Raw genomic sequence first — 21,170 nt, forward strand, 5'->3', positions numbered from 1 at the left:
TTATAACTCCAATAAGCTGATGTCATGTTTTTCTTTCAGTTACCTTTTATCTTTTGGATATTCAGATCTATACTTAATTCTTTAAGTACACTTTTGAATAGAAACCGAGATGAGATATTGAATTGAGTATAGTGAATCTTGAATTTACTTTTGTGTGGAGAAGTTTTTTTCCAGGCCTAGGGCTTGCTAGTGCTCGACCACTTGAGCCACAGCGCCAGTTCCAGCTTTTTGTTTATGTGGTAGTGAAGAATCGAACCCAGGGCTTCATGCATGCTAGGCAAACACTGTACCTCTAAACCACATTCCCAGCCCTGTCTGGAGAATTTTAATGGATCCAAATGAGGACAGTGAGGACAGTAGTACATGTTTCCACATTCTTAACATGTAGCATCAATAGATAATCAATCATCAGTCTGTAGCCCCATCTTCTGCCCAATTCCCCCAGTAGTATTTTCTTGAAGCATATCCTTACATATGTTTTCATCCTTTTCTCTTTCATTGAATGTCTGTGAAGATTTTTTTTAGCAAAATGACAGTCATATCATATCAAAAAACTAAAGCTTATTTTTATACTATATTTAGAAACTGAATCTATAAATATTTGCTCATTTATTTAAGGCTATAAGATGAAAGTAGTTTTTACACTTGCAAACTGAGTAAGATACACTTAGAATGAGTTTCTAAGGTGACTTTTTCTGGCACACACACACACACACACACGGATTTGTAGGTGTTGTAGTTCCTTTTGGGCTATTTGGGGCAGGCAAAAGCTAATATCAGTATATAAGTTACAATATGAATTCGGGGTTTGAGGAGGAGTGATTGCCTAGAATATATAAGGGTCTGGATTCTATTGGTAGCACCCCACCCTGAAAAAAGTGAATAAATAAAATAAGATTATAGTAGGTTTTAAATAAGATGAAATTATTGTCTTTGTAATGTAAAAGAAGTAAAACTATACAAATATTTTTCTAACTTTTCTGGTTAAAATGAGAATATTTCATTATTTTTGTATGGTAAAATATGCAATTGTTCTGACCTAATTTACTATTTTTACAGAAACAGCGGTAATACCTACTAATGGTTCACCACGAACACCCAGGCGAGGTCAGAACAGAAGTGCACGGGTAGCAAAACAACTAGAAAATGATACAAGAATTATTGAAGTTCTCTGTAAAGAACATGAGTGTAATATAGATGAGGTAAATTTATGATATCTTTAGAACAGTTAAAGCAGATTTGGATATAAGTTCTTCTAACAGAATATGCTTCTTTAACTGAGCATTTTTTTGCCCTTTTTTTTTTCTTTTACTAAGGCTCTCAGGGCCTTACACTCTCACTCAGCTGTTTCACTCTACCACTTGTTTGTAAATAAGAGTCAGATTTGTCTTCCTAGGTTGGCTTTGAATCTTATTTCTTAAATCTCAGACTCCTGAGGAATGAAGATTATAGGTATAAAACACTGGTTCCTGGAAGAATGCTTAATTTTTAAAAAATTATTAAGTAAGTAGTGGTACAAAGGAGTTGCCAATTAACAAAGAAGTTTATGAATAGAATGCATCTTGATCAATGTCACCCCCTTCAACATTCTCATCCATCTTTCCCTGTCATCCCCTTCCCTCACTCTTCTTAATTTTGTTGGATATACCTTGGACTCTTGACTGCATTCTCCCCTTCTTCATCTATGCCCTTTCCTTTTGGCCCTATCCCACCCCTTTTGAATATCCACTATCTGATATTTTATTTTACTGAACTTTGATTTTACCTTTCTAAGAAATTACACTAATTCACATCTCCCTTGAATCTACCATATTTCAGTTAATATATTTATATACCTTTACATACCACCCAATGTATTTATTTATGAGTTTGTAAGCTAAATATAGCTTTTGGTGAAGTAGAAGGTAGAAAATGATATTAAATCATTTCCAAGTTTGGAAAAGAAAGAAATGAAAGTTGCTTAAAATTCTGTAACCTATTATTACGTAGCCAGTAGTATAACTCTAGGTTTTCTGACTATGACTTTTCTCTTTTTTGAAATGGTCCTGGTGTTGAACTCAAGGTCTGGCACTGTCCCTCAGCTTTTTGATCAAGGTTAGCACTATTAACCATTAGCCATAGCTCCGCTTCTGACCCATTGGTGGTTAGAGATGAGATTTTCTTGGACTTTCCTCCCTAGACAGGCTTGAAACTGTCATTCTCAGATCTTAGCCTCCTAAGCAGCTAGGATTATAGCACTGATACCTGACTGGATTGTGGGTTTTCTTTTTCATTCCTATCAAGTAGGTATACTTGGGTGTTGTTCCCTCCCCTGTCCCTCTTTCTGGTGTTGTCCTTGAGCTTTGGTGTTCAAGGCTAGTGATCTACTACTACTACTTTTTTTTTTTTTTTTTTGCCAGTCCTGGGCCTTGGATTCAGGGCCTGAGCACTGTCCCTTGCTTCCTTTTGCTCAAGGCTAGCACTCTGCCACTTGAGCAACAGCACCACTTCTGACCGTTTTCTATATATGTGGTGCTGGGGAATCGAACCCAGGGCCTCATGTATACGAGGCAAGCTCTCTTGCCACTAGGCCATATCCCCAGCCCTCTACTACTATTTTGAGCCACATATCAACTTTACATTTTTTGAAGTCATTATTTGTAGATAAGTATGTCGTGGACTTTCTTGCTTGGGCTGGCTTTGAACTGCAATCCTCAGATCTCAGCCTCCTGAGTAGCTAGGATTATAGACATGAACCACCAGTACCTGGCTACTTGACTTTTTTTTTTTAATTTTATTTTTGTGCCAGTCCTGGGGCTCAAATTCAGGGTCTGGGCACTGTCCCTGACTTGATTGGCTTCAGGATAGTGCTCTACCACTTGAGCCACAGCACCATTTCTGGTCTTTTCTGGGTAGGTTATTGGAGATGAGAATCTCACAGACTCTCCTGCCCCGAGATGGCTTCAAACTGCAATCCTCAGATTTCAACCTCCTGAGTAGCTAAGATTACAGATGTGAGCCACATCACCCCAATGGTGATTCCATTTTGACATGTCCATATACCCATACAACATACCTTAATCAGACTCACCCTTCTGTCTGTAATTTTGAAAAAATTCTTATTAACTGTAGGGTACTTTTACATGAAAAAATGCCTACTCCACAAAACATTCTTATTTGGCTTGAAATTATAGTGTATTTTGTGTGTAAAATATTTCTTTGCTTAAAAATTGCCGTCCTATTCCCTGAGCAGTATCAGAAAGTGTGTGTACAAAGTGGCCCAAAATATACTTTGGGGAGAAATCAGAGGCAGTGTCAGAAGAGTTGTGGCATTTGATGGTGGACAAGTATAGATTTTAATTCCAACTCTATATGTGTGTGTGTGTGTGTGTAACTTTGATCAATTGCTTAATTTGTTTGAGTGCTCTTTTTTTTGGCTGGTCCTAGGGCTTGAGGCCTGGGCATTGTCCTTGAGCCTCTCTGTGCTCAAGGCTAGCACTCTACCACTTGAACTACATAGTCACTTCTGGCTTTTTCTGAGTAGTTTATCGGAGATAAGAGTCTCACAGACCTTTCTGCCCTTCACTGGCTTTGAACCGCAATCCTCAGGTCTCAGCCTCGCCTGAGTAGCTAGGATGACAGGCGAGAGCCCACCAGCACCCTGCTTTGAGTGCTCTTTTAATCATTTGTTGAATATGGAGTTGATTTCAGTGACTTCTCATAAATCAAATTTCATGAATAGTCTTCATTTATGACTTGGAATTTGGCGTACATACATTGAAAAGTAAATAACTCAATTTATAAATGTTTCATTAATGAATATATGCCATTAATCAAATATGAATTACTTTTATTCTTGTGTTAGTGACAGATTAGATTGTTTTATATTTTAATGGTCATGTTGTACTTCATTTTTTTCAGGTTAAAAATGTTTATTTTGAAAATTTTATACCATTTATGAACTCCCTTGGAATTGTAACTTCTAATGGACTTCCAGAGGTAATCTGAAAGAAAATTTAATTTAAAAAGTAATATGTTCTAAGACTTTGGGGAGGGAGGATTGTTTCTTTTTCTTTACCTTTTTTGTACTGGGACTTGAACTTGGGGCTTCATTCTCTTGTCTTTTTCACTCATGGATAACACTTATATTTGAGCCATGCTTCCAGTTCTGACTTTTTGTCGGTTAAATGGAGATAAGATCAGATTTGTCTATTCTAGACTGGCTTTGAACCTCAATCTTCAGATCTGAGACTCCTGAGTATGTAAGATTATAGGTGTCAGCCACCAGCAACTTGCTGCGTTCACATTTAAATCAATTTACTGTATATCAAACATACATAAATATATACGTGTGTATATGTATATATGTATATATACGCGTGTGTATATGTATATATATACACACGCGTATATATATATATATATGTTTTTCCCAAAGAAAGGAACCTACCTAGGTAGAATTGTTTTTCTTTCTTTTTTTTTTGGCCAGTCCTGGGCCTTGGACTCAGAGCCTGAGCATGACCATCCCTGGCTTCTTCCCACTCAACGCTAGCACTCTGCCACCTGAGCCACAGCGCCCCTTCTGGCCGTTTTCCATATATGTAGTTCTGGGGAATCGAACCGAGAGCCTCATGTGTAGGAGGCAAGCACTCTTGCCACTAGGCCATATTCCCAGCCCCCTAGGTAGAATTGTAAAATCAATTTTTGTATGATAACAAAATTTTCTTTGAATATATATTCAAATATATAAGCATCATTTTATGATTTATACTAGAAATTGATCTTTACTGATTTTACAAAATGAAAGTGTAGGATTTTAAATTTCTAAATGCTACTGAATATCTAAATGTGGTACAACTAAACAGACACATTTGATTATAGAGCCATACACAAGGTTCTGAGATACTTGGGAAGCTGAAATTGGTAGGATCACAGTTCAAGGCCAGCCTGTTTGTGAGACTATCTCAAAAGAAAAAACTTTTCTTTTAGAGAGTGCCAGATTTTAGCAAAGTGAAAGAAAGCACAAAGCCCTGAGGGGTTAAAAAAAAAAAAGAAAAAACTGGGCATAATGGTGTGCAGCTGTCATCCTAGCTGCCATGGGAAGTGTACAGTAGAAGATTGTGGGGTTAATTTATGGGCCTTGTCAAAACTGAGTCTCTATCTGAAAATAACCAGTACAAAAAGGGCTTAGAGGCATGACTCAGTGATAGAATGCCTGCCTAGCAAGTGTGGGCAAGTAATTCAAAACCCCAGTATCACTAAAAAAGTTGTTAAATTATAATTTGCTTTGCTAATCTTTGTCAAGCATATGTTCTACAATTAGTACAATTAACATTATTTTCATTACTGTGTTACATAATGTAGAACATCTCTTTTGAGTGTCTTAATCAGCCATGTGCTGATGGCTTATACCTGCACTCCTAGCTACACAGGAAACTGAGGTCTGAGGATCATGATTCAAAGCAATCCTTAACAAGAAAGTCCATGAGACTCTTATCTCCAGTTAATAAAAACAAAAACAATCTGCAAATGGAGCTATGGCTCAGGTGACATAGCCTTGAGCACCAAAGCTTAAGGACAGCCTCGAGGCCCTGAGTTCAAGCCCAAAGACCAAAACAACAACAAACCCTTCAGACCCCTGGTTAATCAAAAATAATTTTTTTTGGCGGGGGGGGGGGGGGATGAGGGAGGAGGTAACAAACAGTACAAGAAATGTATCCAATGCCTAATGTATGAAACTGTAACCTCTCTGTACATCAGTTTGACAATAAAAAATTTGTTTTGGTTGGAATGAATGTGATTGTATTGCAAGAATATTTTGTGTTAGTGGTCTGTCATCTTCTGTCTGTTTTCATATTTTGCTACAAATGTCTTTCTAGTGAGAACAGAATGACCAATAATTTTAGGTGATATGGTGAACTGTGCGATGAAATAGTTGCTTTGCTACATAATGAACAAGTTCTCAGTGATGAAGCATATTTTATAAATCCCTGCTATTGGTCATCAAGACCAAAAGCATGAAATTAGGCAGCTAGATTCATTTTTCTGTGATCTGGCTTAGTAGCCAATTCTTGAATCATTAACTTATTTTATAAATATTAGTTGAATATTTGATGCTATGTATTTATGCTAGATACTGTGGCACTGCGATTTAACTCTCAGTTATCCTTAAGGGAGAGACAGTCAAATAAATAGAACATTACAAGAGTCTTCAAGAGTCTGATAGAAGTATACACAGGATTCTGTGCATATCTAGCGTATATCTAGTGTTTTTAAAAAGTGTTTGGAGATGATGTGATTATTGAATTGAGTAAGTTTTATGAGAGATGACATTGCTATGGGTTGGACTTAAAAGTAGATTATGTAGCCTATCCAGTGAATTGCAAAAAATTCTTTAAGGTTGGGAGACAGGACAGAAGAGTGGTAAGGTATGATACTGGAGAGGTAAGAAGGGATCCGGTGTTGTGTTAATGAGTCTTCTTACTTTCTTAAGTGCAAAACCTGTTTTCAACTCTGAAGAAGTTTAAATGCATACCATGACCTTTTTTTCCCTTTAGAAAGTATTAAAATTTTTTAAAACTTGAGTAATTTTTTAATTTATCTTATTATATCATATATAACTGCCAATATGTAGATGATTATTAGTGCCTAAGGTAAGATAGGGACAATGATTCAATCTAAACATGGAAAAACTGTCCTTGTATACTTATGAAGTTAAACATACATCTAAATAAATTTGTCTCTCCGTTTAGACTGTAATTATGTTGCATATGAAATGTATAAAAATCCTTGAATGAAATCTGCTAATGTATGCTGAGAGATTTAATTACACAAAAAGATAAGCTATGATTTTTTTTAAGGTTGAAAGTCTCTCTAAACGATATGAAGAAATTTATCTCAAAAATAAAGATCTTGATGCACGATTATTTTTGGATCACGATCAAACTCTTCAGACTGATCCTATAGACAGGTATTGCACATAATATACTTTTATTTATTGCTGTGCCTTTGATATAGACTAACTGATGTGAGTAAATCAAATATGTTATATTGACTTTTAAATATTCATAATAAAGCACTAATAAAAAGGCTAACCGTATTTTCAGTAAGGTATAGTAATAAGATTTTATGTAAGTTATGTTTTACAGCAATTATCTTTGTGTTAGCTGACTATAGTAATTTTTCAAATGTACATTAAAAGAAAATAAATGGTAGAGGTTGGGTGCTGGAGCCCCATGCCTATAATCCAAGTTCCTCAAGAGGCTGAGATCTGAGGATTGTGGTTCAAAGTCAGCCCAGGGAGGAAAGTCTTGAGATTATCTCCAATTAACTACCCCTAAAACCTGGAAGTGGAGCTGTGACTCAAAAGTAGGAGAGCACTAGCCCTTGAGCAAGATTGCTCAGGAACATTGCCCAAGTTCAAGCCCATGACTAACAATAAAAAAAGAAAACAAAAATAAAATGGTAGAGCAAATGCTATACCATCACATAAGTGGGTAACTAACTAAAGCTAAAACTTTAGAAACAATATATGTTTCTTTTTTAATAAATATTTCTCTTCTTTTTTCAAAAAAGAAAATAGTTAAATTAGTTGGGTACTTGGTGGCTCACTTCTGTAATCATAACTACTTAAGAGACTGAGACCTTGCGTATGTTAATCCAAAGCAGCCTGGATAGAAAAGTTCATGAGATTCCATCTTCAGCTAACCAGCAAAACTCTGGGCAGGGGGTTGGCATGGGGTAGGGTGGCTCAAGTGGTAGTAGGTCACTAGCAGAGAGCAAGAAGGCCTATGGAGAAGCTCAGAGTTCAAGCCCCAGTATTGGCAAAAGGAAAGAGGAAATGGTTGAATCAATTAGTTGACTCAAATGGTAGTCTGGTTTTTCTCCATTATTTTAATGTATTGCTTGCCTAAATCATTTTAAAAATTAAGAAGATGTATGCTCTGGAATTAACAGAGAAAATTCTAAAATTGGAACTGTTTACAGTAATTATTAAAAAGATTCTTGGCTGATCATAAGTAAGGTTTGTTTTTAGGAGGAAATTGTTTAATGTGAAATTGAAAATACTAATTTAATTTCGAATAAAATATTTCCTATTTTATTTAAGTAGAAATAAAATTTCTAGAAAATATAACCTGAACATCAATGTTTAAAATTCTTAGTTTGATTAATACCACCACCAACAAAACACTTGACTTTCTTTCACATTTAAGAAAAATACTGAGTGGTTGGCTGCACCTTTGTCATAAACTTTATTGGAAAGAAACACACACTTAAGAATGATAGTAAAGTGGCTGGGAATATGGCCTAGTGGCAAGAGTGCTTGCCTTGTATACATGAGGCCCTGGGTTCGATTCCTCAGCACCACATACACAGAAAATGGCCAGAAGTGGCACTGGGGCTCAAGTGGCAGAGTGCTAGCCTTGAGCAAAAAAAGCCAGGGACAGTGCTCAGGCCCTGAGTTCATGGCCTAGGACTGGCCAAAAAAAAAAAAAAAAAGAATGATAGTAAAGAAAAATTTAAGCAGCAGTTCTCCTACTGACTTAGTTATGTTGTCTGATATATGAGACAACAGGAGGTATTATACTTTTTTTTGTTGTTATATGAATGACTTTGCTTATCATTTAGTTTTGAGATGCAGAGAACACCACGAAAATGTAACCCAGATGAAGAAGTGAATGTGATTCCTCCACATACTCCAGTTAGGTATGAATTTTCCTACTTGTAATTTTTATTGTGATTGCTTATTCAGTGACTTATAATGCTTCAAGTTTATCCATTTGCTTCATCTTGTATTTGTACACGTAACATATTGAGAGATCTTTATGTCCTCTATATGAGTTGCTTAGGTTATAGTTATTAGACCTAGATACGTCTCTTCAGAAGGAATATAATGTAAAATGTGAATGTGATCCATCTTAGTAAAGAAAAAATATATATTTGATCTACATGTCTTTAAATGATTTGAACTTTTAAAAAATGTTCTTTTTCTTACTCACTTTCCACATTTAATTCTTTTTTTGTGTATTGAATCTGCTTCTAAAATATGAAGTCCCTTTGCTTTTCTCCATTTCTACTCCTACAACCTTTATCCAAGACATCTTCCTATTTCTCTTGAAATTTTTGCAATAACCTACTAATTTTGTCATTTCTGCTTTTACCAAAGACTGTTTCTTTCTTCCACCAACAAATCTATTCTCAGTAGACTTCCAAAAACAAATCAGTTTATGTATATTCACTTTGCTATTAAAAATTTCTAATAGCTTCCAGTTGTAATTGGAATACAATGCAAATTTCTTAGCAATGCCTATAAAACTTTGTATGATCTGACTCCTGTTTCTTCTCCAAATTCATCTTGATTTTTTTTGTTTACTCTGCTTTGGGTACACACTGGTCATCTTTTTTCTTTTTCCTTTTTTGATTCTCTTGTTTTTTTTTTTTTGTATTTGCAAATTTTCCATATTTGGTATTTTCTTTCTGAAATTCTTCCTTATTTTCTTTCTATGGATTTCCAGCTGCTACTTTTCCTTTATGGTCATCACAAATACTGCTGTTGTTTCAAAAAAGAAAGAATTCTTAGCCAGATATCACTGGCTTATGCCTGTAATCCTAATAAATCAGGATTGTGAGATTTGAGGGTTGTGGTTCAAAGTCAGCCAGGGAGACTAATCTGAGAGGCTCTGATCTCTACGCTAGCAAAAAGTTGGAAGTGGAGGATGTGGCTCAAGTAATAGAGTCAAAAAGCTAATAAGCCAGAGTGTGAGGCCCTGAGTTCAAGCCCCAGTTGCCAGGACCAAAAGAAAAAAAAAGATAACTTTTAACGCTTTATCACTAATTATAAATTCATTTATGTGTTGCTTACTTTTCATTCATACCCATAATAGTTTAGTTTAAATTCCAAACCATATGGACTATAACTTTTTTGTTAGCCATTTATAATTAAGGCCTAGCTTGGTACGTAGTAGGCAAATACTACCATATTTCAAATGGCTGTATAGACACATAAGCATACACATTTTACATAAACATAGTAATAGAATTATAGGCAAGATCAGATGACAAAGAAGAGATTTTATGTGGTGATGCCTAAACTGAATTTGACATACTTCATGAGATAGGAATTTCAGGGGTTGGTAATAGCGATGTATAAAACTATTGAAGTATGAAATGACATAGTGTGTCTGGTGAATTGTTAGTAGCCCTGTGTTAATTGTAAAATGGGAGGATAAAATAGCTGGAGTGACCTTCTATGGTGTGTTCACAACTGTGGATAAGGTAGCCTGTGCAATGAATGGATAAGTCACAGGGTAAGGATAAAGTCAGGCTTGCTTTTTTAAAAAATAAGTTTCCATGTTAGAGGTTTATGAAGGGTAACTTCAGGAAGACAGAAGAAGGCAAGAAATAGGCTGCCAATCTGTGTTAGTGCTTTTTAATGAGGATATAAATTACAATAGCCTGAGGAATTTTCTAAGAGTTTACATGGCTAGACCTTCTACCACAGTAAGTGAAAAATCTTTGGTCCTCAATAAAGTCTTTAAAAACAGTTACAGGGGCTGGGAATATGGCCTAGTGGCAACAGTACTTACCTTGTATACATGAAGCCCTGGGTTTGATTCCCCAGCACCACATATATAGAAAACGACCAGAAGTGGCGCTGTGGCTCAAGTGGCAGAGTGCTAGCCTTGAGCAAAAAGAAGCCAGGGACAGTGCTCAGGCCCTGGCCAAAAAAAAAAAAGAAAGAAAGAAAACACATTTCACAATAAAAACTGTTACAGTTCTGTTGAGAGATGTTGACAATAAGAACTGATCAAGTAGTGGGGGGAATATAGGAACCAAAATAAGATTGATAAATATTTGATGAATTTGTGTATGGAATATTGTTCTTAGGACATTTATGGAAGCAAATAGTAAGTATTAGGATACATGAAAAATACATTGTGCATGAAAATAGATGTGACTGAATGGCCATGCACGGATGGCAAGAGTTAAGCAGTAAGAACGCTAGCACTTAAGCACTAGGTAGAAAGAAGTTAGCTTCTAGGAGAAGAGTGTAATTTTGGAGCCAAATGTTAGAAACTAATAAAACCATAGGAGGCTACTGAGTTTCAGCAAAGACCCAGTGTTTGAGTATCAAATGCTTTAAGGAAGCCTTATTTGGTAGAACAAATGGGAAAGGTCTTTTGGTTTTTAGCAGATTAATGGATCTAAAAGCTATAAAAGCCACATGGAAACATGTTTGAAGGGTGTAGTATAGATATCAGATTAGAGAGTCTTTGCTGAGAACACTGAACATGGATTTTTGTTGTCATTTTGTGTTTTGTCTGGTGGGGCTTGAACTTAGGACCTAGGCACTGTCCTTGAGCTCTTTTTGTTCAGTGCTAGTGCTCTACCACCTCAAACCACAGCTCTACTTCTGGTTTTCTGGTAGTTAATTGGAGAGAAGAGACTCATAGACTTTCCTGCTCAGGCTGGCTTTATACCGTGATCCTCAGATTTCAACTTCCTGAATAGCTAGGGTGACAGTTGTGAGCCACCAGCACCTGGCCTGAACATGTTTGACTATGTAGGTCCATTCAGCTCTAAACAATTCTACAATTCTTTTCATCCTTAAGCATTGTCTCAAATGTAATAGTACTCCAAAAATTGGAATACTAATTTTTACTCTATACCTCACACACAAATCCATGTTTGTAAAAGTATAGAAATAGCCAGCTGCCGGTGGCTCTTGTCTGTAATCCTACCTACTCAGGAGGATGAGACCAGGGGGTTGTGGTTTGAAGCCAGCCTGGTCAGGAAACTCTGTAAGATTCTCGTCTCTAATAAACTACTCAAAGAAACTGGAAGTTCTGGCTCAAGTGTTAGAGAACTCACCTTTAGCAAAAAGAAGCTCAAGAACAGCACAGGGCCCAGAGTTCAAGCCCTAGGACCAGCAAAAAGAAAAAAGGAAAAAAAAGTATGAAATGAAAGGGATTTTTTTTTTTTTTTTTTGCCAGTCCTGGGGCTTGGACTCAGGGCCTGAGCACTGTCCCTGGCTTCTTTCTGCTCAAGGATAGCACTCTGCAACTTGAGCCACAGCGCCTCCGGCCATTTTCTGTATATGTGGTGCTGGGGAATCGAACCCAGGGGCTCATGTATATGAGGCAGGCACTCTTGCCACTAGGCCATATCCCCAGCCCTGAAATGAAAGGGATTTTAAGAGATTAATTTTTTTTCTTTACCTAGAACTTGGACATCCTTTCTTCTTGTAGATCTCTGAAAGAGAGTATCTTTACCTGAGTTACTAAATACCTGTTGTCTTTACTTGGAAGTGTTTATTATTTAATTATGATAATGCTTAGTCAAAGTGCTGTCTTGATGCCAATTATTTCTCCATATGATATGAAAATATATTGTGCTATAATAATGCCATTTGTCTGGCCGACTAATGCTGTATTAACATATTTCAGTTTATTTGTAAAGATATCAGTTTTTGTAATTATAAACTTACTGATTATGAGCTTGCTAGGCTGAGACTGTACCAATTGAGCCATGACTCCAAACCAGCTTTTTGCCTTTTTTTTTTAAATGGAGTCTCACACAGACTTTTCTGCAAACAGTTGGCTTTGATTTCACCTCCTGAATAGCTTCAATAACAGGCATGAACCACCTGCAATGGTGTTTTAGAAAATGAGGTCAAATTCCTGATCCTCTTGCTGCAGTCATTTTGAGTACTGAGATTACATGCATACATGATCATATCTGGCTGTTCATAAGACCTTATTTCAAGGAACTTTTAAAAGATAACTAGAAGACAGTGTGTTGGAAGATGTGTTTAACTTGTTTCTCTCTTTTTCCCCTTAATTAATGCTTCTTTTTTTTCTTCCCCTAGGACTGTTATGAATACTATACAGCAGTTAATGATGATTTTAAATTCAGCAAGTGATCAACCATCTGAAAATCTGATTGCCTATTTCAATGTAAGCCATATATTAAACATTATTTTTTGTGATACCTTGACAGAGAAATTTGAAATTAGAAGTTAAAATACTATTTTAAAGTACTTACCTCTTGTTTAATGTATCTTATTTCATGCTTTCTTAACCCCCTAAATTAGAAATGATTTGTAATATAGTTTTATTTTCAGATTTTCTTACATCTATCATTTTCCTTGCACATCATTCTGTTACAAGTTATATGTCACTTTTTATATAATTTTCTTTCTTCAGATTAAAAAAATTATTTTAGTAAGATTAGTTTAGAACAAAATTGCAAGTTTTTTTTTAACTTAAAAATGACTTTAGGGCTGGGAATATGGCCTAGTGACAAGAGTGTTTGCTTCATATACATGGAGCCTTGGGTTCGATTCCCCAGCACCACATATATAGAAAACGGCCAGAGGTGGCGCTGTGGCTCAAGTGGCAGAGTGCTAGCCTTGAGCAAAAAGAAGCCAGGGACAGTGCTCAGGCTCTGATTCCAAGGCCCAGGACTGGCCAAAAAGAAAAAAGACTTTATCTCTATTTTGTGAGAGATGGTTCAGCTGGATCTTCAGATCTAGTTTGACATTTACTTTGAGAAGTTTAAGAGATTACTTTATTGTTCTGATTATATCATTTAACTATTTTTTGGTTCTTATTGTTGCTAAAATTAACAAGTCTTCTGTCAGTATAGTATTTGTTCTTCTGTCCCTTGTCTTTGGTTACATTTAAGATATTTTCTTTAAAAGTAATGTCAGATAGGACTGAACAGTCATCATAGCTTTGTGCTCTTTCTTTTTTTATTAATTAAATTTTGTCGACAAGGTGTTGTGCAAAAGGGGCACAGTTACATAATAGGGCAGTGAGTGCATTTCTTGTGATATCTTACACCCTCGTTTTTCTTTCCCTTCCCTAGATCAGGTAGGCATATATACAATACCCAGTGTACCAAAATCATATACAGTAGCCATGTGGCATACGCCAAAGGAAATTCACCTAGAACTTTAAATGTAACTTCAACAATAGAGTTTGCTTATCCTTGTCTTATATGATATGAGATATTTTTTTATCATCTATTTAACTCACTTTTGTTTACAATTCTTACCTGGTGTTGTGTGAATTTCAACTTGCAATCTCTAATAGATCCTGAATTTGATATTTGAAAGATCCTGATAACTTTTCTTCCAAAAAAGGAGAGAGAAAGAGAAAACAAACACAAAAACCCTAGCATCCATATTAACAGGCTTACTAACTCCTTATTTAACCTAAGTGAGTAAAGGTTAGGACTCACTATATACAAGGCCAAAACACCTTTTAAAAATTTGGCTTATTCTAGTAATTATATGCTTTCTATAGTTGTTAACAACTCCCACTACCATAACATGCCTGTGATTTAGTCATATTCTGTTGTCATCTCTTGCCTTGTTCTGCAGGAATAGCAAAGTAATTTCTTTCATCATATTCATAATTGTGTTGGCTTAGAACTAATATTGCTTGTCCAACTTGTATTAAGTTGCTTTTGTCTATGAGTTATCTGTAGGACAAGAATATTTGCCAAAACATACCTATCCAATTACCTAGAACTGTTAGCAAGGATAATGATAGATGTTAAAAGAATGATAATCTCTTCGCAAATATCATTTTAAATATTTTTCCAGTGTAGCACTAAAAAGGAGGTTTTGTTTTCATCTTAATTACTTAAGTTGGGCAGAAAATTCTGCCTGGATGACATTTTGTCAAGTCCAGGTTAAAGCTTAATTTTTAAGTGAAACTTTATAGCTTAACTGCAGTTTCATGTAGATGACAGATTGTCTCAGAGTAAGTGTCTTTTTTTTTCTTTTGATGCCTGTCCTGGGGCTTGCATTCAGGGCCTGAATGTTGTCCCTGAGCTTTTTTTTTTTTGGCCAGTCCTGGGCTTGGACTCAGGGCCTGAGCACTGTCCCTGGCTTCTTTTTGCTCAAGGCTAGTACTCTGCCACTTGAGCCACAGTGCCACTTCTGGCCGTTTTCCATATATGTGGTGCTGGGGAATCGAACCCAGGGCTTCATATATAAGAAGTAAGCACTCTTGCCACTAGGGCATAATCCCAGCCCCTGTCCCTGAGCTTTTTTACTCAATTCTAGTGCTCTATGACTTGAGCCACAGCTCTACTTATGATGGGTTTTTGTTTTAAGTAATTGGAGTTAAGAATCTCATGGACTTTCTTTATCTGGCTTTGAACTTCAATACTCAGACCGTAGCTTCCTGAGTAGCTAGGATTATGTGTATGAGTCACCTGTTCCTGACCAGTTCCTACATTCTTAGTTTATTTATTTATTTATTTTTGGTGCTGGTCCTGGGGCTTGAACTCAGGCCCTGGGTGTGTCCCTGAGATTCTTTTTCTTAAGGATAGCACTCTACCACTTGAGCCACAGTGCTACTGCTGGCTTTTTATGAGTAGTTTACTGGACATAAAATCTCATGGACTTTGCTGCCCAGGCTGGCTTTGAACTGTCATCCTCAGATCTCAGCCTCCTGAGTAGCTAGGATTACAGCATGAGCCACCAGTCATCTTCCCTATTTGTAAAATCTTAGAAGCTATATATGTTTTAATGAACATTTGGACAACAAGATTTTATGACAGGAAATATTTGTCACATACATCTAAGATTTGTGTTTTTTTCTTTCGGGCACATAGAATTTTAGATATTTTATAATGTGAGTTTTGTTTTCCAGTTCTAGGATTTGAACTCATGGCCTTGAACTTGCTTGGTTTGCTTGCTTGACTGGTTCTCTACTATTTGAACCATCTCTCCAGCCTAGCCTTTTGCTGTTTATTTTGGAAATGGATGTTGTGGGCTTTTCTGTCCATACTGGTTTTGAAGTGGGAGTCCTCTTGGTCTCAGACTCTTGAGTATCTAGGATTATAGGCATAAGCCACTAGTGATCAGCAGAATGTGAATTTTTTGAGTGATACTGTATATATTACAAAGAATTACAATCAGACTTAATTTTGAAAGTTTATTTTTAACTGTGAAATACTTTGAACATATCTATAAAGATTACAAAAAATAAGATCAATCTTTGATCACAGATGATATGTTAAGATGTTTCTGATATATTTTAATGAGTTATAAGATGTTATAATACATCATATTACTTATTTTAATATATCATCCTGTAAATTACTTTAATGATTAAAGTTGATGTAGTCTTACCCAAAAGACAAAGTATTAGAATTTCTTTTTTACCCATTTTCCCCTCTGATACTTGTGAAAATGTAGTTAAATGATTTCACTAATTCTTAACTTGTTTAAAACACAGCTGTGAATTGGGAAGTGATACCAAATTCACATCTTTGTTTTGTTTCTTCGTTTGCTTTTGGGGGAAGGTAACATGTATCTTATTAAAATGCTTAGGTGAGAAGTCATGATTTGTAAAGGAGTTAAGAAATCTGCTCTTCCCTAACCTAGGAGCAGAAAAGTTAGGTAATTTCTTTTAATAGTGTGGGTTTTTTATTCTTTATTGTTTTTTGTTTTGTTTTGTTTTTTGGGTTTTTTTGGTTACTACATTCAATGAAATTAGTTATCTGCATCTGATCATTAGTCTTGTTTACTTAGTTATTGTGAAAGTGTTTCCTTTTAAATAATTGAAAGCTCAGTTGTCTACGATGCAGTAGAAATTTTAATTCCTATTGAATAATTTTAATGAACAATCTCCTCAATATTGATTTCTCTCTACATCTCTTAAAGAACTGCACAGTGAATCCAAGAGAAAATATCCTGAAAAGAGTGAACAATATTGGACACATCTTTAAAGAGAAATTTGCGAAAGCCGTGGGACAAGGATGTGCTGAAATTGGGTCACAGGTAACTGAGTTAATTTCTACAATGTAGAAATTTTAAAGGCAGCTCTAGCTATACTGTATGCTACTGTAATCGTTATTTGTCTAGTCATAAAATACTGGTGGATAGGATAGTTCATCTCCTTGGGTATGCTGCTATTTATGGGAAACTAAATGGGAAACCATGCCCTACCTCATTATAAAAAACAAAAGCACATATACCTATTGTAGAAGATTTACAAGGTACAAGTAAGAAAAAAATAAAATTTAATATTATTAAATTTTTGGTGTATCTACTTTGATTTCTACACATGAATACTCATGTATACATTATGTGAATGGGTTTATATTATGCATACCATTTTTTAGTGTGTGTATATGTAACTCAAAATTTTGATTACTCTTTCAACTGATAGGTACTAGTTGGTTAAAATATTGTGCTGATACATTTGGTTTTGTCTGATTTTTACCAATTTTGTTAAGTTTTGTGAACAGAGATTGTTTTCTTAAGCATACTTAAAATAGTACTGGGTATATAACCTGCACTTAGTATAAATGATGCAGATTGAAATGGATTGAAGGGAAGTCAGGTAGCTAACCTGTTCTCATGATAATTTCCTGCAAATGTTCACCATTAGTTATATTTAAGTATTGAGTTTTAGGTAGCTTTTGTGATTTTTAATTTTTTTTCTTTTTGTGCCAGTCATGGAGCTTCAGGGTCTGAGCCCCCTTTCTGAGCTTTTTTGCTCATAGCTAGTGCTCTGCCATTTGAGCTACAGCTCCTCTCCCAACGTTTTGGTGCTTAATTGGAGATAAGAATTTCACAGGCTTTTCTGCCTGTTTTTTTGTTTGTTTGTTTTGTGTTTTTTCATAATAATGGTTCTTTTGTTAGGTGTCTTTGAACCAAGGTCCACATATCTCAGATTATGGGTGTGAGCCACTGGCACCTTGCTACTTATGTGATACTTTGATAGTTCATATTTCCCAGAAGGTTCTGAAATATGTTTCAAGAAAATACTTACTAGAAAGTAACTATGTAATTTTCTAAAATAGTAAGATCTTATTTTTCTTTTACTTTGTAGCGATATAAACTTGGAGTTCGATTGTATTACCGAGTGATGGAATCTATGCTTAAATCAGTAAGTTAAAAAGAATGTAATGGACAGCAAGGTCACTGCTGGCATAAATAAGATCTTTTTTAAAAGAAATTTTTATTGTCATTCTAAAGTTGATGTACAAAGGGGTTATAATTACGTAAGTCAAGTAAAGAGTACTTTTTTTTGGACAATGTCACTCACAAATAAGGCTTTATTAAACCTTAAAATTTTTGTTTTAGGAAGAAGAACGGCTATCCATTCAAAATTTTAGGTAATTTTTTTAAAATTTTGTAAAAATAAGTTCTTCTTTGTATAAAAGTAAATATTTTAAAGTCATTCTTTTTCTTCCCTTAGCAAACTCCTGAATGACAATATCTTTCATATGTCTTTATTGGCGTGTGCTCTTGAAGTTGTAATGGCTACATATAGCAGTAAGTTAAATTTTAGTAAATAAACATTTTAGTTTAAAGTAAAAAAAAAAACCCTTATGGTGTGTTGTAGTTGTTTTTTTTATAATTTTGTTTTGTTTTTGGTTGTCATAGATATTTAAGAGTAGCTTAACATCTTAATTTTTTCCAGTCATTTTGTGGGTGTCATAGTAGTAGGTTCTTATTGTGAACACTTTAATCCATGAAAGGTAGTTGTTGAAACTTCTTTAAGGATCTATGAATTTGTAAAGGCCAAAGGAGCATTTAGAGCAGCCAGTATTGAAAACATCCATATAAACTGTGCTCATGAGACCAACAGCTGAACTGGAATTCACCACAGCCTGAATGTTTTTTTAATTGGTATATGCTTTTACACCAACTAAAATAGTATTTTCTGATAAATAAATGTACACACACACATATATATGTAATTTATGTCCGTTCTGGGACTCAGGGCCTAGGTGCTATCCCACTGCTGGCTTTTTGATTGAAGTTAAGAGTCTCAAGAATTTTCATGCCCAGGCTGGCTTTGAACTGCAATCCCCAAAGATCTTAGCTACTCTGAGTAGCTAGGAGGATTACAAGTGTGGGCCACTGGCACCAGGTATAAAAAATAATTTTGAGTACAGATTCTTTTGTAAATAATGTCACAAATGTTAAGTTTTGCATGCAGAAACAAAAGGGCAATAAAAGAGAAACTGAATTCATTACAGAAACATTTTAAACACTGCATTTTAAAGAGATGAAATTAGCAATATTTTAAAAATCTTTCCTTCTTTGCTCCAAGGATTAATGAAAGTTAAATGAATATGCTAATGACTTTCTGGTAAGCTATTAAATTTGTCTCTGAAAAAGTTTAGACTACTTAGCTTTTGCAAATTTGACATAAGCTGTGAGTTCTTTTTCTTAGAAAAACATATGCACATGTAAAGTAAAGAAGCCTATTTCATCGAAGTCTGTATGTTCCAGAGTATAATACTATAAATAAATGTTGTTGAATCTTTCTGCTTTATTTTACCTTCTTTCTTTGAGAAAGCCTTCCATATAAAAATATTTAGTTCAGGCCTTAACATTTCACCTGCACATTTTTCTTCTTTTATTTTTTAGGAAGTACATCTCAGAATCTTGATTCTGGAACAGATTTGTCCTTCCCATGGATTCTGAATGTACTTGAATTAAAAGCCTTTGATTTTTACAAAGTGATTGAAAGTTTTATCAAAGCAGAAGCTAATTTGACAAGAGAAATGATTAAACATTTAGAAAGATGTGAACATCAAATCATGGAATCTCTGGCATGGCTCTCAGTAAGTAATTAGCTGAAATAATTAAAAATACTTTTTAGATATTTATTAGCATATGGCTAATAAATAATCTGTTAGTGAGAATGTTTGCCGTAAGAGCAAATATTTGATTTAAGGAATTATGTCATTTCAATGTATAAACTAAGAATTAAGTGGAATATTAGAATAGGCTTTTATTAGGACTCCCCAGAGCATCTAATACAGTGGTTTGAGAATAGCTTTTCTTAAAACATAGCATTTTAAAGTAAAGCAAAAGACTTTAAAATGTTTGGGTAGTTTATTTAAAATACTGTTGTTACAATGTAAATGTTCTTAAATTTCAAGAAAATTAAAAATTTGAGATTATGCTATTTAGATGATTAAAATTATACTTTCTGTTCATTTAGTAGGGTTTGTTTTTGTTCCATTGTTACACCTAACACAAAACTACACTATTGTCTATTATAGGAATTGTTTAAAACATGATAAGGGGCACAAATCCTGTTCTTTCAGGCATTCTGTTCATAGCACATGAGTTAGTAAAACCTTTGACTTAACAAATGCAACATTGCCTACGTACTAATGTAAATTACTACAATAATATTTGTTTGTTTATAATAGGATGGTATGATAATGAAAGCCCTAGTGTGCTATTCTAGGAGATGAAATAATAGAGAACTTCTATGTAATCATATATTGTTAATATTTGAATTTATTACTTTTTCATTCCAAAAATCTAGAGCAATAGTGAGTAACTTTGTGAAGATAACTCCTGTGATTAAAATAAAGTTTGGTTATATATACATATATATGCGTGTATATATGTATATATATATATGTGAACAAAGCTTTTTTGGATCCTCAGTAATTTAAGAATGTAAAAGGTTTATGAGCTCTCAAAATTTGAGACTTGTTGCCTGCATTCTTTTCTTTGTTCTTTCTTGTTTAACTACGACTCAGCATAAGCAGGTTTGTTTCTGCCTGTCCTCAAGGAAATACTTTTCCCCATCCCTACCTTTTTGTTTACCACATCTTAAAGTTTCCTTTTGCTTTGTCTCTTTTCTTATTCTAGACTATAATCATTCTTTCTTCCTTTTCACTCTTTTTGTGTTCATTATCCATGTCACCTATTAGTCATGTTATAAACCTTATGTATTATTACACATGCACAGCTTTTGTTAGGTGGCTTAATGTATGCCAAGCTGAAAACAGGATCTGGCATGGTATTTTCAGATGTTGCAATGGATTGTATAATGTATAGTAAAGGACAGAGATGGGTCAACTTACATGACAACAGGTTCTGGCTTTAAGTAGGTAGTAGTGTCATTCATTAAAATAAGATACCACTGTTGGATGACATTTTCTGGGGAAAGAAATTCCATTTGATTATGTTGAGTATGAAGTAATTATACGTCATACAAATAGAGTAGTAGTTGGATATGCGTGTGTAGCTTAGGAAGGAAAGCCATGCTAAGAATATGGATTTGAGGAGCTGCACTACAACATATACACTAAAAATTGCCACTGTCTCTTGAAAGTTAATTGTCCAGAGCAATTTAGTGAGTACTTCTTATATTATTGCATTTCCATAATACCGCATGGGGTAGTAA

General features: G+C 34.9%; 1 protein-coding gene across 2 annotated transcripts in view; it reads left to right on the top strand.

Moving 5' to 3' along the window:
- Rb1 (RB transcriptional corepressor 1) overlaps positions 1 to 21,170 on the top strand; it is a 133,809-nt gene that overhangs the window by 37,723 nt on the left and 74,916 nt on the right. For both annotated transcript variants that reach the window (XM_048341373.1, XM_048341374.1), the window contains exons 8-17: positions 1,060 to 1,202; positions 3,901 to 3,978; positions 6,840 to 6,949; positions 8,608 to 8,685; positions 12,848 to 12,935; positions 16,664 to 16,780; positions 17,838 to 17,894; positions 18,092 to 18,123; positions 18,207 to 18,283; positions 19,388 to 19,584. In XM_048341373.1, coding sequence (XP_048197330.1) covers positions 1,060 to 1,202; positions 3,901 to 3,978; positions 6,840 to 6,949; positions 8,608 to 8,685; positions 12,848 to 12,935; positions 16,664 to 16,780; positions 17,838 to 17,894; positions 18,092 to 18,123; positions 18,207 to 18,283; positions 19,388 to 19,584 — 977 coding nt within the window. The remainder of the gene's footprint in view (positions 1 to 1,059; positions 1,203 to 3,900; positions 3,979 to 6,839; positions 6,950 to 8,607; positions 8,686 to 12,847; positions 12,936 to 16,663; positions 16,781 to 17,837; positions 17,895 to 18,091; positions 18,124 to 18,206; positions 18,284 to 19,387; positions 19,585 to 21,170) is intronic.

Source organism: Perognathus longimembris, chromosome 3 (genome assembly GCF_023159225.1).
Source record: "Perognathus longimembris pacificus isolate PPM17 chromosome 3, ASM2315922v1, whole genome shotgun sequence".
NCBI classification, from domain to species: domain Eukaryota; kingdom Metazoa; phylum Chordata; class Mammalia; order Rodentia; family Heteromyidae; genus Perognathus; species Perognathus longimembris.